Here is a 14,974-nt window from a genome sequence, read left to right as displayed (position 1 = left end):
ACACGTCACCCAGACAGACGCACTCTCTTACCTTTTAGACTGCTGGTGGGAATGATCCCTTCTGTGGTTCCTCCATATCCACCAGACACAATGCTCGTCTCGTTGAGGTTGGGTCCGGACACCATGACTTGCTGCAAATCCTACAGACAGACATGAGAGGTAAGACTTGTGATCTGTGAGAGGAGAGGGGGCCCTGGAAGAAGGAGCGGAGGGTCTATGCGCAGGCGTAAGCACTCAGCTGCCATTTCTAGGTTCCTTTTCTTTGGTTGGGGGATGTCAGACATTGCCCAGTGCCCCTGACCCAAAATACGTGAGATTGGAAGTGGGTAGAAGTCCACGCCGCCAATGGTCCAGGATGTATAATGAGGCCCAAAATGGGTGAATGCGGTTATTTGCCAACGCGTTTCGCCGTTCACTTAAATCATCAGGACAGAGCACGGCAGTTTATTGGTCTCTTAGCCCCTTAGTGACCACTAATACGTCGTTACTGACCTGTGATATAAGAGACTAGCGCCCCCGACGGGTGACAATGTTGTAGCTGTCGGCTGTACTCTATAGGTGACAACTTGCTCCATCAGCCACGGTCAGTTTTGGCACCCACTATGGTCGTGGCACGGACTATGGTCGTGGCACCCACTATGGTCGTTTAGCCCCTTAAATTCTGCTGTAAATATGGACTACGGCATCTAGATGGTTAACAGAGTGTGGGGGCTTCCTCTTTAACCCCATCGGCACCCTGAGATCTTGGTCTTCCGCCTATAGCGGCCTGTTCAGACATTATCAACATTTAGGTGGGAAATAAACTTTTCATTCCTGTCCTGCCACTTCGCATTAATTCCTGAAAAGCACCTGAAGGGTTAATAACCCACCTGACGGCTGTTTTGAATACGAGGGGTGCTGTTTTAAAGATGGTGTCACTTTTGGGGGTTTCCAATATATAGGACGCCCAAAGTCACAGCAAAACTGAACAGGTCCCTATAAAAAGAAGTTTTTTAAATTTCCTCGAAAAAAGGAAGAATTGCTGCTACATTAAAAAAACCTTCTAAAATGTGCAGAAAATAAAAGCGCACTTTACCCCTGGTGCGGAAGTGAGGCCGACACGAGGGAAAGTTATGTCTGGAAGAAAGCGATAATCATTCCAAGTGTATCGACCTGAGTTTACCATTACCCTAAAGTACAAGGCGCCACGAGAAAACAACCTCAGAATCAAGGTGAAACGTGGAGGCGTTCTACAGCTATGGCGACAGAAAGTGACTCGTCAGATTTCCAAAAACGGGGCCGGTCACTAGGGGGTTACGTCATGGACCACTGGCAGAGCGGACAGAGACCTCAGTCTCACGTGCTACTCCACATGGGGGGCTTCTTCAGCTGACATGTAGGGGTTGTGACCTTCACATTCAGCTTTCTAACCCTATGGCGCTCACTGTCTCACCAGCTTAATCCATTCTTGACCCAAACTAGACAACGAAGCGGACTAGCTCTGAAGGGGGAGACATGGAAAGACACCAGCTGCAATGGAGACGCCTCCGCAAGGAAGGTGGACCTCAATATAATTACTATTCCTGTCCGGGGTCCGCTCACCTGGGAGATACCCATCTGGTGATTATCGGATCAGGGAAAAAATCCTCACATGTCGCTTGGTGACTTTCCATCCAGAAGCTTCACAGCTTCCCACTGATGTCATGACAGAAGTACTCGAGAGAAGGCCACGTTCTGGCCGGAAAAGACAAGAACCGCGGTCACTGGCTGGACAAGTGGACAGCATGGGCACAATACCTGCTCCAAACTCTCATCTTCAGTGATTGTCCCGGAGACCCCATTACTGCTGATGGGAATCTCCATGGTGGCCGCTTTGCTCATTATTCCGTCAGACATCTTGATCCTGCAATGAAAGTAGGAATGGTCAGATCACATGAGGACAGACTTGCACTAGAACCATGGTTGACGAGCAAGAGAGGTCCTTGAGGAAGGCTGCTTTTACACTTGCCATGTTTTTGCGGGCTGTTTTTGCGGCCCCAATAGATTCCTATGGGGCCGCAAAATCAGCCTGCAAAAATTCCACGGTGCGCAGTGTGCCGTACGGCCGTGGGGGCTGTATTTGTGGTCATGATAAAAGATCGAGCTATGGTCACACAGTGTGAGGCTATAAGGCTTCGGTCACATGGTGTGAGGCTACAAGGCTATGTTCACACGGTGTGAGGCTACAAGGCTATGTTCACACGGTGTGAGGCTATAAGGCTTCGGTCACATGGTGTGAGGCTACAAGGCTACGTTCACACGGTGTGAGGCTACAAGGCTACGTTCACACGGTGTGAGGCTATAAGGCTACGTTCACACGGTGTGAGGCTATAAGGCTACGTTCACATGGTGTGAGGCTATAAGGCTACGTTCACACGGTGTGAGGCTACAAGGCTACGTTCACACGGTGTGAGGCTACAAGGCTACGGTCACACAGTGTGAGGCTATAAGGCTACGGTCACACAGTGTGAGGCTATAAGGCTACGGTCACACAGTGTGAGGCTACAAGGCTACGTTCACACGGTGTGAGGCTATAAGGCTACGGTCACACAGTGTGAGGCTATAAGGCTTCGGTCACATGGTGAGAGGCTACAAGGCTACGTTCACACGGTGTGAGGCTACAAGGCTATGTTCACACGGTGTGAGGCTATAAGGCTATGTTCACACGGTGTGAGGCTACAAGGCTATGTTCACACGGTGTGAGGCTACAAGGCTACGTTCACACGGTGTGAGGCTATAAGGCTACGGTCACACAGTGTGAGGCTATAAGGCTTCGGTCACATGGTGTGAGGCTACAAGGCTACGTTCACACGGTGTGAGGCTACAAGGCTATGTTCACACGGTGTGAGGCTATAAGGCTATGTTCACACGGTGTGAGGCTACAAGGCTATGTTCACACGGTGTGAGGCTACAAGGCTACGTTCACACGGTGTGAGGCTATAAGGCTACGGTCACACAGTGTGAGGCTATAAGGCTTCGGTCACACGGTGTGAGGCTACAAGGCTACGTTCACACGGTGTGAGGCTACAAGGCTATGTTCACACGGTGTGAGGCTATAAGGCTATGTTCACACGGTGTGAGGCTACAAGGCTATGTTCACACGGTGTGAGGCTACAAGGCTACGTTCACACGGTGTGAGGCTATAAGGCTACGGTCACACAGTGTGAGGCTATAAGGCTTCGGTCACACGGTGTGAGGCTACAAGGCTACGTTCACACGGTGTGAGGCTACAAGGCTATGTTCACACGGTGTGAGGCTATAAGGCTATGTTCACACGGTGTGAGGCTACAAGGCTACGTTCATACGGTGTGAGGCTACAAGGCTATGTTCACACGGTGTGAGGCTATAAGGCTATGTTCACACGGTGTGAGGCTACAAGGCTACGTTCATACGGTGTGAGGCTATAAGGCTACGGTCACACAGTGTGAGGCTATAAGGCTTCGGTCACATGGTGTGAGGCTACAAGGCTACGTTCACACGGTGTGAGGCTACAAGGCTATGTTCACACGGTGTGAGGCTATAAGGCTATGTTCACACGGTGTGAGGCTACAAGGCTACGTTCATACGGTGTGAGGCTATAAGGCTACGGTCACACAGTGTGAGGCTATAAGGCTTCGGTCACACGGTGTGAGGCTACAAGGCTATGTTCACATGGTGTGAGGCTATAAGGCTATGTTCACAGGTTCAGTTTTTGCTGAGTAATCTGAGGGTTTGTCACGTTCCTACTTGAATCGGTGAAAAGCAATGAAATAATAATGAAAGAATAGAGAAACGCAGCCAAGCTAAAAAGATGAGCGGAAGACAATAAATCGGCATGTGTCAGAGACTCCAGAAACCTCCATCATTCTGCTGCTTCTAGAGAACGCTGCTTATTTTACCAAATATTGTTGCTTAAAAACTGCAGCAAAAACAATGTGTCCTAATGCTCTGCCAGCATAAGACGTCCACAAAGATATGACGAGGAACAAGCAAGACACAACGGCAATCTACAGCCCCAGATATCTGCACGGGAGTCCATGTCCACAAGGCCCAGAATGGAGAAACAGGAGACCAGTGTTATGGACACCACTGACCAGAGCCTTCTCCTACATGAGAACTACAACACACGAAACAGGGACACATCCCCTTCAAGTTGTGTCAATCCAAAATGTCTGCTCATTTCTGTACACATTAAAGGATGTCTCATGTCTACAATCCAAATAATAAGAAGACCGTATAATATGTAGAGACATGGGTGAGATGAGGAGACAGGAGGATGTGTAGAGACACGGGTGAGATGAGGAGACAGGATGATGTGTAGAGACATGGGTGAGGTGAGGAGACAGGACGATGTGTAGAGACACATGGGTGAGATGAGGAGACAGGACGATGTGTAGAGACACATGGGTGAGATGAGGAGACAGGACGATGTGTAGAGACACATGGGTGAGATGAGGAGACAGGACGATGTGTAGAGACACGGGTGAGGTGAGGAGACAGGACGATGTGTAGAGACACATGGGTGAGATGAGGAGACAGGACGATGTGTAGAGACACATGGGTGAGATGAGGAGACAGGACGATGTGTAGAGACACATGGGTGAGATGAGGAGACAGGACGATGTGTAGAGACACGGGTGAGGTGAGGAGACAGGACGATGTGTAGAGACACGGGTGAGATGAGGAGACAGGACGATGTGTAGAGAAACGGGTGAGATGAGGAGACAGGACGATGTGTAGAGAAACGGGTGAGATGAGGAGACAGGACGATGTGTAGAGACATGGGTGAGATGAGGAGACAGGACAATGTGTAGAGACATGGGTGAGATGAGGAGACAGGACGATGTGTAGAGACATGGGTGAGATGAGGGGACAGGACGATGTGTAGAGACACGGGTGAGATGAGGAGACAGGACGATGTGTAGAGACACGGGTGAGGTGAGGAGACAGGACGATGTGTAGAGACACGGGTGAGATGAGGAGACAGGACAATGTGTAGAGACAAGGGTGAGGTGAGGAGACAGGACGATGTGTAGAGACACGGGTGAGATGAGGAGACAGGACGATGTGTAGAGACACGGGTGAGATGAGGAGACAGGACGATGTGTAGAGACATGGGTGAGATGAGGAGACAGGACGATGTGTAGAGACATGGGTGAGATGAGGAGACAGGACAATGTGTAGAGACATGGGTGAGATGAGGAGACAGGACAATGTGTAGAGACATGGGTGAGGTGAGGAGACAGGACGATGTGTAGAGACACGGGTGAGGTGAGGAGACAGGACGATGTGTAGAGACACGGGTGAGATGAGGAGACAGGACAATGTGTAGAGACAAGGGTGAGGTGAGGAGACAGGACGATGTGTAGAGACACGGGTGAGATGAGGAGACAGGACGATGTGTAGAGACACGGGTGAGATGAGGAGACAGGACGATGTGTAGAGACATGGGTGAGATGAGGAGACAGGAGGATGTGTAGAGACACGGGTGAGATGAGGAGACAGGATGATGTGGAGAGACATAGAGACATGAGTGAGATGAGGAGACAGGAGGATGTGTAGAGACACGGGTGAGATGAGAAGACAGGACGATGTGTAGAGAGACGGGTGAGATAAGGAGAGAGGACGATGTGTAGAGACATAGAGACATGGGTGAGATGAGGAGACAGGAGGATGTGTAGTGACACGGGTGAGATGAGGAGACAGGACGATGTGTAGAGACATGGGTGAGATGAGGAGACAGGACGATGTGTAGAGACATGGGTGTGATGAGGAGACAGGAGGATGTGTAGAGACATGCGTGAGATGAAGAGACAGGAGGATGTATAGAGACATGGGTGAGGTGAGGAGACAGGACGATGTGTACAGACATGGGTGAGGTGAGGAGACTGGACGATGTGTAGAGACATGGGTGAGGTGAGGAGACTGGACGATGTGTAGAGACATGGGTGAGACGAGGAGACAGGACGATGTGTAGACACACGGGTGAGATGAGGAGACAGGACGATGTGTAGAGACACGGGTGAGATGAGGAGACAGGACGATATGTAGACACACGGGTGAGATGAGGAGACAGGATGATGTGTAGAGACATGGGTGAGATGAGGAGACAGGATGATGTGTAGAGACATGGGTGAGGTGAGGAGACAGGACGATGTGTAGAGACACATGGGTGAGATGAGGAGACAGGACGATGTGTAGAGACACATGGGTGAGATGAGGAGACAGGACGATGTGTAGAGACACATGGGTGAGATGAGGAGACAGGACGATGTGTAGAGACACGGGTGAGGTGAGGAGACAGGACGATGTGTAGAGACACGGGTGAGATGAGGAGACAGGACGATGTGTAGAGAAACGGGTGAGATGAGGAGACAGGACGATGTGTAGAGAAACGGGTGAGATGAGGAGACAGGACGATGTGTAGAGAAACGGGTGAGATGAGGAGACAGGACGATGTGTAGAGACATGGGTGAGATGAGGAGACAGGACAATGTGTAGAGACATGGGTGAGATGAGGAGACAGGACGATGTGTAGAGACACGGGTGAGATGAGGAGACAGGACGATGTGTAGAGACACGGGTGAGGTGAGGAGACAGGACGATGTGTAGAGACACGGGTGAGATGAGGAGACAGGACAATGTGTAGAGACAAGGGTGAGGTGAGGAGACAGGACGATGTGTAGAGACACGGGTGAGATGAGGAGACAGGACGATGTGTAGAGACACGGGTGAGATGAGGAGACAGGACGATGTGTAGAGACACGGGTGAGATGAGGAGACAGGACGATGTGTAGAGACATGGGTGAGATGAGGAGACAGGACAATGTGTAGAGACATGGGTGAGATGAGGAGACAGGACAATGTGTAGAGACATGGGTGAGGTGAGGAGACAGGACGATGTGTAGAGACATGGGTGAGATGAGGAGACAGGACGATGTGTAGAGACACGGGTGAGATGAGGAGACAGGACGATGTGTAGAGACATGGGTGAGGTGAGGAGACAGGACGATGTGTACAGACATGGGTGAGATGAGGAGACAGGACGATGTGTAGAGACACGGGTGAGATGAGGAGACAGGACGATGTGTAGAGACACGGGTGAGATGAGGAGACAGGACGATGTGTAGAGACATGGGTGAGATGAGGAGACAGGACAATGTGTAGAGACATGGGTGAGATGAGGAGACAGGACAATGTGTAGAGACATGGGTGAGGTGAGGAGACAGGACGATGTGTAGAGACATGGGTGAGATGAGGAGACAGGACGATGTGTAGAGACACGGGTGAGGTGAGGAGACAGGACGATGTGTAGAGACATGGGTGAGATGAGGAGACAGGACAATGTGTAGAGACATGGGTGAGGTGAGGAGACAGGACGATGTGTAGAGACACGGGTGAGGTGAGGAGACAGGACAATGTGTAGAGACATGGGTGAGATGAGGAGACAGGACAATGTGTAGAGACATGGGTGAGGTGAGGAGACAGGACGATGTGTAGAGACATGGGTGAGATGAGGAGACAGGACGATGTGTAGAGACATGGGTGAGACATGTTTGGAAGCGGAAGATGCAGAAGGTGTAGTAGGAGAAGGTGAGAATCTTTACCCCTTGAGTAAGGTGTCAGATATGCAGAAAGTTTAGGGTGAGCCAGAGAAGGTTTGTGTAGTAGGAAGAGACTGGACATACAGGACAGGTGGGGGAGGCGGGAAACTCTGGATGAAATCTTTCCAGGATACACCAGGTGGCAGAACAGGTTCCACAGTAAACAGAGGAGGAGACAGGAGGAGGTGAGGAGGGCACCGGTGACTGTGCAGGAACCGGACCAGGACCATGAACCAGCCGAGGCCGGAGCAGAACCGGACCTGGCCCTGGGGGATCACTGTGTGCACCGAGAACAGAAACGACTGTGTGCACCACTGCGTACATGACCGTGAGAGCGGAATACACCACTCTATAATAATGGGCACACACGCTACAGCTGGGGAAGGACGGTGTGCTCACGGGTTCGTGGACACGCTCTGTCCACAGGATGCACCGTAAACATGTAAATACACAAACACCCTCTACCCAGGACGGACGCACAGAGCAGACACAGACCCCCGTTACCTGCAGCCGTCATGTGAGCGCACACCATGCCCTGTACTAGGAGCACGAGTCAGCACTCAGCAAGCCATGCCCACCACACCTGTGCACACCCAAGCCCCGCCCACCAGCCTGCCATGGATCACTACATCCACCATGTGTCAGGACTGACAGCAACACTCAGCCTGAGGATCACTCCGATCCTCCAGCAATGGAGCAAGGTGAAACATCACAGTGAGGGCAGGGAGGGATACTGTATATGGGGGCACTGTGGTATCACTGAGGATGATACATGGGGTGTACAGTGTTACTGTATATGGGGGCACTGTGATATCACTGAGGATGATACATGGAGTGTACAGTGTTACTATATATGGGGGCACTGTGGTATCACTGAGGATGATACATGGGGTGTACAGTGTTACTGTATATGGGGGCACTGTGATATCACTGAGGATGATACATGGAGTGTACAGTGTTACTGTATATGGGGGCACTGTGGTATCACTGAGGATGATACATGGGGTGTACAGTGTTACTGTATATGGGGGCACTGTGGTATCACTGAGGATGATACATGGGGTGTACAGTGTTACTGTATATGGGGGCACTGTGATATCACTGAGGATGATACATGGAGTGTACAGTGTTACTGTATATGGGGGCACTGTGGTATCACTGAGGATGATACATGGGGTGTACAGTGTTACTGTATATGGGGGCACTGTGATATCACTGAGGATGATACATGGGGTGTACAGTGTTACTGTATATGGGGGCACTGTGGTATCACTGAGGATGATACATGGGGTGTACAGTGTTACTGTATATGGGGGCACTGTGATATCACTGAGGATGATACATGGAGTGTACAGTGTTACTGTATATGGGGGCACTGTGATATCACTGAGGATGATACATGGAGTGTACAGTGTTACTATATATGGGGGCACTGTGGTATCACTGAGGATGATACATGGGGTGTACAGTGTTACTGTATATGGGGGCACTGTGATATCACTGAGGATGATACATGGAGTGTACAGTGTTACTGTATATGGGGGCACTGTGGTATCACTGAGGATGATACATGGGGTGTACAGTGTTACTGTATATGGGGGCACTGTGGTATCACTGAGGATGATACATGGGGTGTACAGTGTTACTGTATATGGGGGCACTGTGATATCACTGAGGATGATACATGGAGTGTACAGTGTTACTGTATATGGGGGCACTGTGGTATCACTGAGGATGATACATGGGGTGTACAGTGTTACTGTATATGGGGGCACTGTGATATCACTGAGGATGATACATGGGGTGTACAGTGTTACTGTATATGGGGGCACTGTGGTATCACTGAGGATGATACATGGGGTGTACAGTGTTACTGTATATGGGGGCACTGTGATATCACTGAGGATGATACATGGAGTGTACAGTGTTACTGTATATGGGGGCACTGTGGTATCACTGAGGATGATACATGGGGTGTACAGTGTTACTGTATATGGGGGCACTGTGGTATCACTGAGGATGATACATGGGGTGTACAGTGTTACTATATATGGGGGCACTGTGGTATCACTGAGGATGATACATGGGGTGTACAGTGTTACTGTATATGGGGGCACTGTGGTATCACTGAGGATGATACATGGGGTGTACAGTGTTACTGTATATGGGGGCACTGTGGTATCACTGAGGATGATACATGGGGTGTACAGTGTTACTATATATGGGGGCACTGTGGTATCACTGAGGATGATACATGGAGTGTACAGTGTTACTGTATATGGGGGCACTGTGGTATCACTGAGGATGATACATGGGGTGTACAGTGTTACTGTATATGGGGGCACTGTGGTATCACTGAGGATGATACATGGGGTGTACAGTGTTACTGTATATGGGGGCACTGTGGTATCACTGAGGATGATACATGGGGTGTACAGTGTTACTATATATGGGGGCACTGTGATATCACTGAGGATGATACATGGGGTGTACAGTGTTACTGTATATGGGGGCACTGTGATATCACTGAGGATGATACATGGGGTGTACAGTGTTACTATATATGGGGGCACTGTGATATCACTGAGGATGATACATGGGGTGTACAGTGTTACTGTATATGGGGGCACTGTGATATCACTGAGGATGATACATGGGGTGTACAGTGTTACTGTATATGGGGGCACTGTGATATCACTGAGGATGATACATGGGGTGTACAGTGTTACTGTATATGGGGGCACTGTGATATCACTGAGGATGATACATGGGGTGTACAGTGTTACTGTATATGGGGGCACTGTGATATCACTGAGGATGATACATGGGGTGTACAGTGTTACTGTATATGGGGGCACTGTGGTATCACTGAGGATGATACATGGGGTGTACAGTGTTACTATATATGGGGGCACTGTGGTATCACTGAGGATGATACATGGAGTGTACAGTGTTACTGTATATGGGGGCACTGTGGTATCACTGAGGATGATGCATGGGGTGTACAGTGTTACTGTATATGGGGGCACTGTGATATCACTGAGGATGATACATGGAGTGTACAGTGTTACTATATATGGGGGCACTGTGATATCACTGAGGATGATACATGGGGTGTACAGTGTTACTGTATATGGGGGCACTGTGGTATCACTGAGGATGATACATGGAGTGTACAGTGTTACTGTATATGGGGGCACTGTGATATCACTGAGGATGATACATGGGGTGTACAGTGTTACTGTATATGGGGGCACTGTGATATCACTGAGGATGATACATGGGGTGTACAGTGTTACTGTATATGGGGGCACTGTGGTATCACTGAGGATGATACATGGGGTGTACAGTGTTACTATATATGGGGGCACTGTGGTATCACTGAGGATGATACATGGAGTGTACAGTGTTACTGTATATGGGGGCACTGTGATATCACTGAGGATGATACATGGGGTGTACAGTGTTACTGTATATGGGGGCACTGTGATATCACTGAGGATGATACATGGGGTGTACAGTGTTACTGTATATGGGGGCACTGTGGTATCACTGAGGATGATACATGGGGTGTACAGTGTTACTATATATGGGGGCACTGTGGTATCACTGAGGATGATACATGGAGTGTACAGTGTTACTGTATATGGGGGCACTGTGATATCACTGAGGATGATACATGGGGTGTACAGTGTTACTGTATATGGGGGCACTGTGATATCACTGAGGATGATACATGGGGTGTACAGTGTTACTGTATATGGGGGCACTGTGATATCACTGAGGATGATACATGGGGTGTACAGTGTTACTGTATATGGGGGCACTGTGATATCACTGAGGATGATACATGGGGTGTACAGTGTTACTGTATATGGGGGCACTGTGGTATCACTGAGGATGATACATGGGGTGTACAGTGTTACTGTATATGGGGGCACTGTGATATCACTGAGGATGATACATGGGGTGTACAGTGTTACTGTATATGGGGGCACTGTGATATCACTGAGGATGATACATGGGGTGTACAGTGTTACTGTATATGGGGGCACTGTGATATCACTGAGGATGATACATGGAGTGTACAGTGTTACTGTATATGGGGGCACTGTGATATCACTGAGGATGATACATGGAGTGTACAGTGTTACTATATATGGGGGCACTGTGATATCACTGAGGATGATACATGGGGTGTACAGTGTTACTGTATATGGGGGCACTGTGGTATCACTGAGGATGATACATGGAGTGTACAGTGTTACTGTATATGGGGGCACTGTGATATCACTGAGGATGATACATGGGGTGTACAGTGTTACTGTATATGGGGGCACTGTGGTATCACTGAGGATGATACATGGGGTGTACAGTGTTACTGTATATGGGGGCACTGTGATATCACTGAGGATGATACATGGGGTGTACAGTGTTACTGTATATGGGGGCACTGTGATATCACTGAGGATGATACATGGAGTGTACAGTGTTACTGTATATGGGGGCACTGTGATATCACTGAGGATGATACATGGGGTGTACAGTGTTACTGTATATGGGGGCACTGTGATATCACTGAGGATGATACATGAGGTGTACAGTGTTACTGTATATGGGGGCACTGTGATATCACTGAGGATGATACATGGAGTGTACAGTGTTACTGTATATGGGGGCACTGTGATATCACTGAGGATGATACATGGGGTATACAGTGTTACTGTATATGGGGGTCCTGTGATATCACTGAGGATGATACATGGAGTGTACAGTGTTACTGTATATGGGGGCACTGTGATATCACTGAGGATGATGTATGGAGTGTACAGTGTTACTGTATATGGGGGCACTGTGATATCACTGAGGATGATACATGGGGAATACAGTGTTACTGTATATGGGGGCACTGTGGTATCACTGAGGATGATACATGGAGTGTACAGTGTTACTGTATATGGGGGCACTGTGATATCACTGAGGATGATGTATGGAGTGTACAGTGTTACTGTATATGGGGGCACTGTGATATCACTGAGGATGATACATGGGGAATACAGTGTTACTGTATATGGGGGCACTGTGGTATCACTGAGGATGATACATGGGGTGTACAGTGTTACTGTATATGGGGGCACTGTGATATCACTGAGGATGATACATGGGGTGTACAGTGTTACTGTATATGGGGGCACTGTGATATCACTGAGGATGATACATGGGGTGTACAGTGTTACTGTATATGGGGGCACTGTGATATCACTGAGGATGATACATGAGGTGTACAGTGTTACTGTATATGGGGGCACTGTGATATCACTGAGGATGATACATGGGGTGTACAGTGTTACTGTATATGGGGGCACTGTGATATCACTGAGGATGATACATGGAGTGTACAGTGTTACTGTATATGGGGGCACTGTGATATCACTGAGGATGATACATGGGGTATACAGTGTTACTGTATATGGGGGTCCTGTGATATCACTGAGGATGATACATGGAGTGTACAGTGTTACTGTATATGGGGGCACTGTGATATCACTGAGGATGATGTATGGAGTGTACAGTGTTACTGTATATGGGGGCACTGTGATATCACTGAGGATGATACATGGGGAATACAGTGTTACTGTATATGGGGGCACTGTGATATCACTGAGGATGATACATGGAGTGTACAGTGTTACTGTATATGGGGGCACTGTGGTATCACTGAGGATGATACATGGAGTGTACAGTGTTACTGTATATGGGGGCACTGTGATATCACTGAGGATGATGTATGGAGTGTACAGTGTTACTATATATGGGGGCACTGTGATATCACTGATTATGATACATGGGGTGTACAGTGTTACTATATATGGGGGCACTGTGATATCACTGAGGATGATACATGGGGTGTACAGTGTTACTGTATATGGGGGCACTGTGATATCACTGAGGATGATACATGGGGTGTACAGTGTTCCTGTATATGGGGGCACTGTGATATCACTGAGGATGATACATGGGGTGTACAGTGTTACTGTATATGGGGGCACTGTGATATCACTGAGGATGATACATGGGGAATACAGTGTTACTGTATATGGGGGCACTGTGGTATCACTGAGGATGATACATGGGGTGTACAGTGTTACTGTATATGGGGGCACTGTGGTATCACTGAGGATGATACATGGAGTGTACAGTGTTACTGTATATGGGGGCACTGTGGTATCACTGAGGATGATACATGGAGTGTACAGTGTTACTGTATATGGGGGCACTGTGATATCACTGAGGATGATGTATGGAGTGTACAGTGTTACTGTATATGGGGGCACTGTGATATCACTGAGGATGATACATGGGGAATACAGTGTTACTGTATATGGGGGCACTGTGGTATCACTGAGGATGATACATGGGGTGTACAGTGTTACTGTATATGGGGGCACTGTGATATCACTGAGGATGATACATGGGGTGTACAGTGTTACTGTATATGGGGGCACTGTGATATCACTGAGGATGATACATGGGGTGTACAGTGTTACTGTATATGGGGCACTGTGATATCACTGAGGATGATACATGGAGTGTACAGTGTTACTATATATGGGGGCACTGTGATATCACTGAGGATGATGTATGGGGTGTACAGTGTTACTGTATATGGGGGCACTGTGATATCACTGAGGATGATACATGGGGTGTACAGTGTTACTGTATATGGGGGCACTGTGATATCACTGAGGATGATACATGGGGTGTACAGTGTTACTGTATATGGGGGCACTGTGATATCACTGAGGATGATACATGGGGTGTACAGTGTTACTGTATATGGGGCACTGTGATATCACTGAGGATGATACATGGAGTGTACAGTGTTACTATATATGGGGGCACTGTGATATCACTGAGGATGATGTATGGGGTGTACAGTGTTACTGTATATGGGGGCACTGTGATATCACTGAGGATGATACATGGGGTGTACAGTGTTACTGTATATGGGGGCACTGTGATATCACTGAGGATGATACATGGGGTGTACAGTGTTACTGTATATGGGGGCACTGTGATATCACTGAGGATGATGTATGGGGTGTACAGTGTTACTGTATATGGGGCACTGTGATATCACTGAGGATGATACATGGGGTGTACAGTGTTACTGTATATGGGGGCCCTGTGATATCACTGAGGATGATACATGGGGTGTACAGTGTTACTGTATATGGGGGCACTGTGATATCACTGAGGATGATACATGGAGTGTACAGTGTTACTGTATATGGGGGCACTGTGATATCACTGAGGATGATACATGGAGTGTACAGTGTTACTGTATATGGGGGCACTGTGATATCACTGAG

General features: G+C 48.6%; 1 protein-coding gene across 2 annotated transcripts in view; it reads right to left on the bottom strand.

Moving 5' to 3' along the window:
* Nucleotides 1-8,189, bottom strand: part of ARFIP2 (ARF interacting protein 2) — a 58,746-nt gene extending 50,557 nt beyond the window's left edge. For both annotated transcript variants that reach the window (XM_073562893.1, XM_073562894.1), the window contains exons 1-3: nt 8,106-8,189; nt 1,777-1,882; nt 32-140 (exon numbers count right to left, since the gene is read on the bottom strand). In XM_073562893.1, the coding sequence (XP_073418994.1) occupies nt 32-140; nt 1,777-1,875 (208 nt within the window). In that variant the 5' untranslated portion in view covers nt 1,876-1,882; nt 8,106-8,189. The remainder of the gene's footprint in view (nt 1-31; nt 141-1,776; nt 1,883-8,105) is intronic.
* Between the last annotated feature and the right edge of the window lie 6,785 nt (nt 8,190-14,974).

Source organism: Dendrobates tinctorius, unplaced genomic scaffold (assembly GCF_039654945.1).
Source record: "Dendrobates tinctorius isolate UK_male_01 unplaced genomic scaffold, ASM3965494v1 ptg000369l, whole genome shotgun sequence".
NCBI classification, from domain to species: Eukaryota; Metazoa; Chordata; class Amphibia; order Anura; family Dendrobatidae; genus Dendrobates; species Dendrobates tinctorius.
Note: the sequence above shows the minus strand (reverse complement) of the source record. Positions and strands in the feature narration are given on the sequence as shown.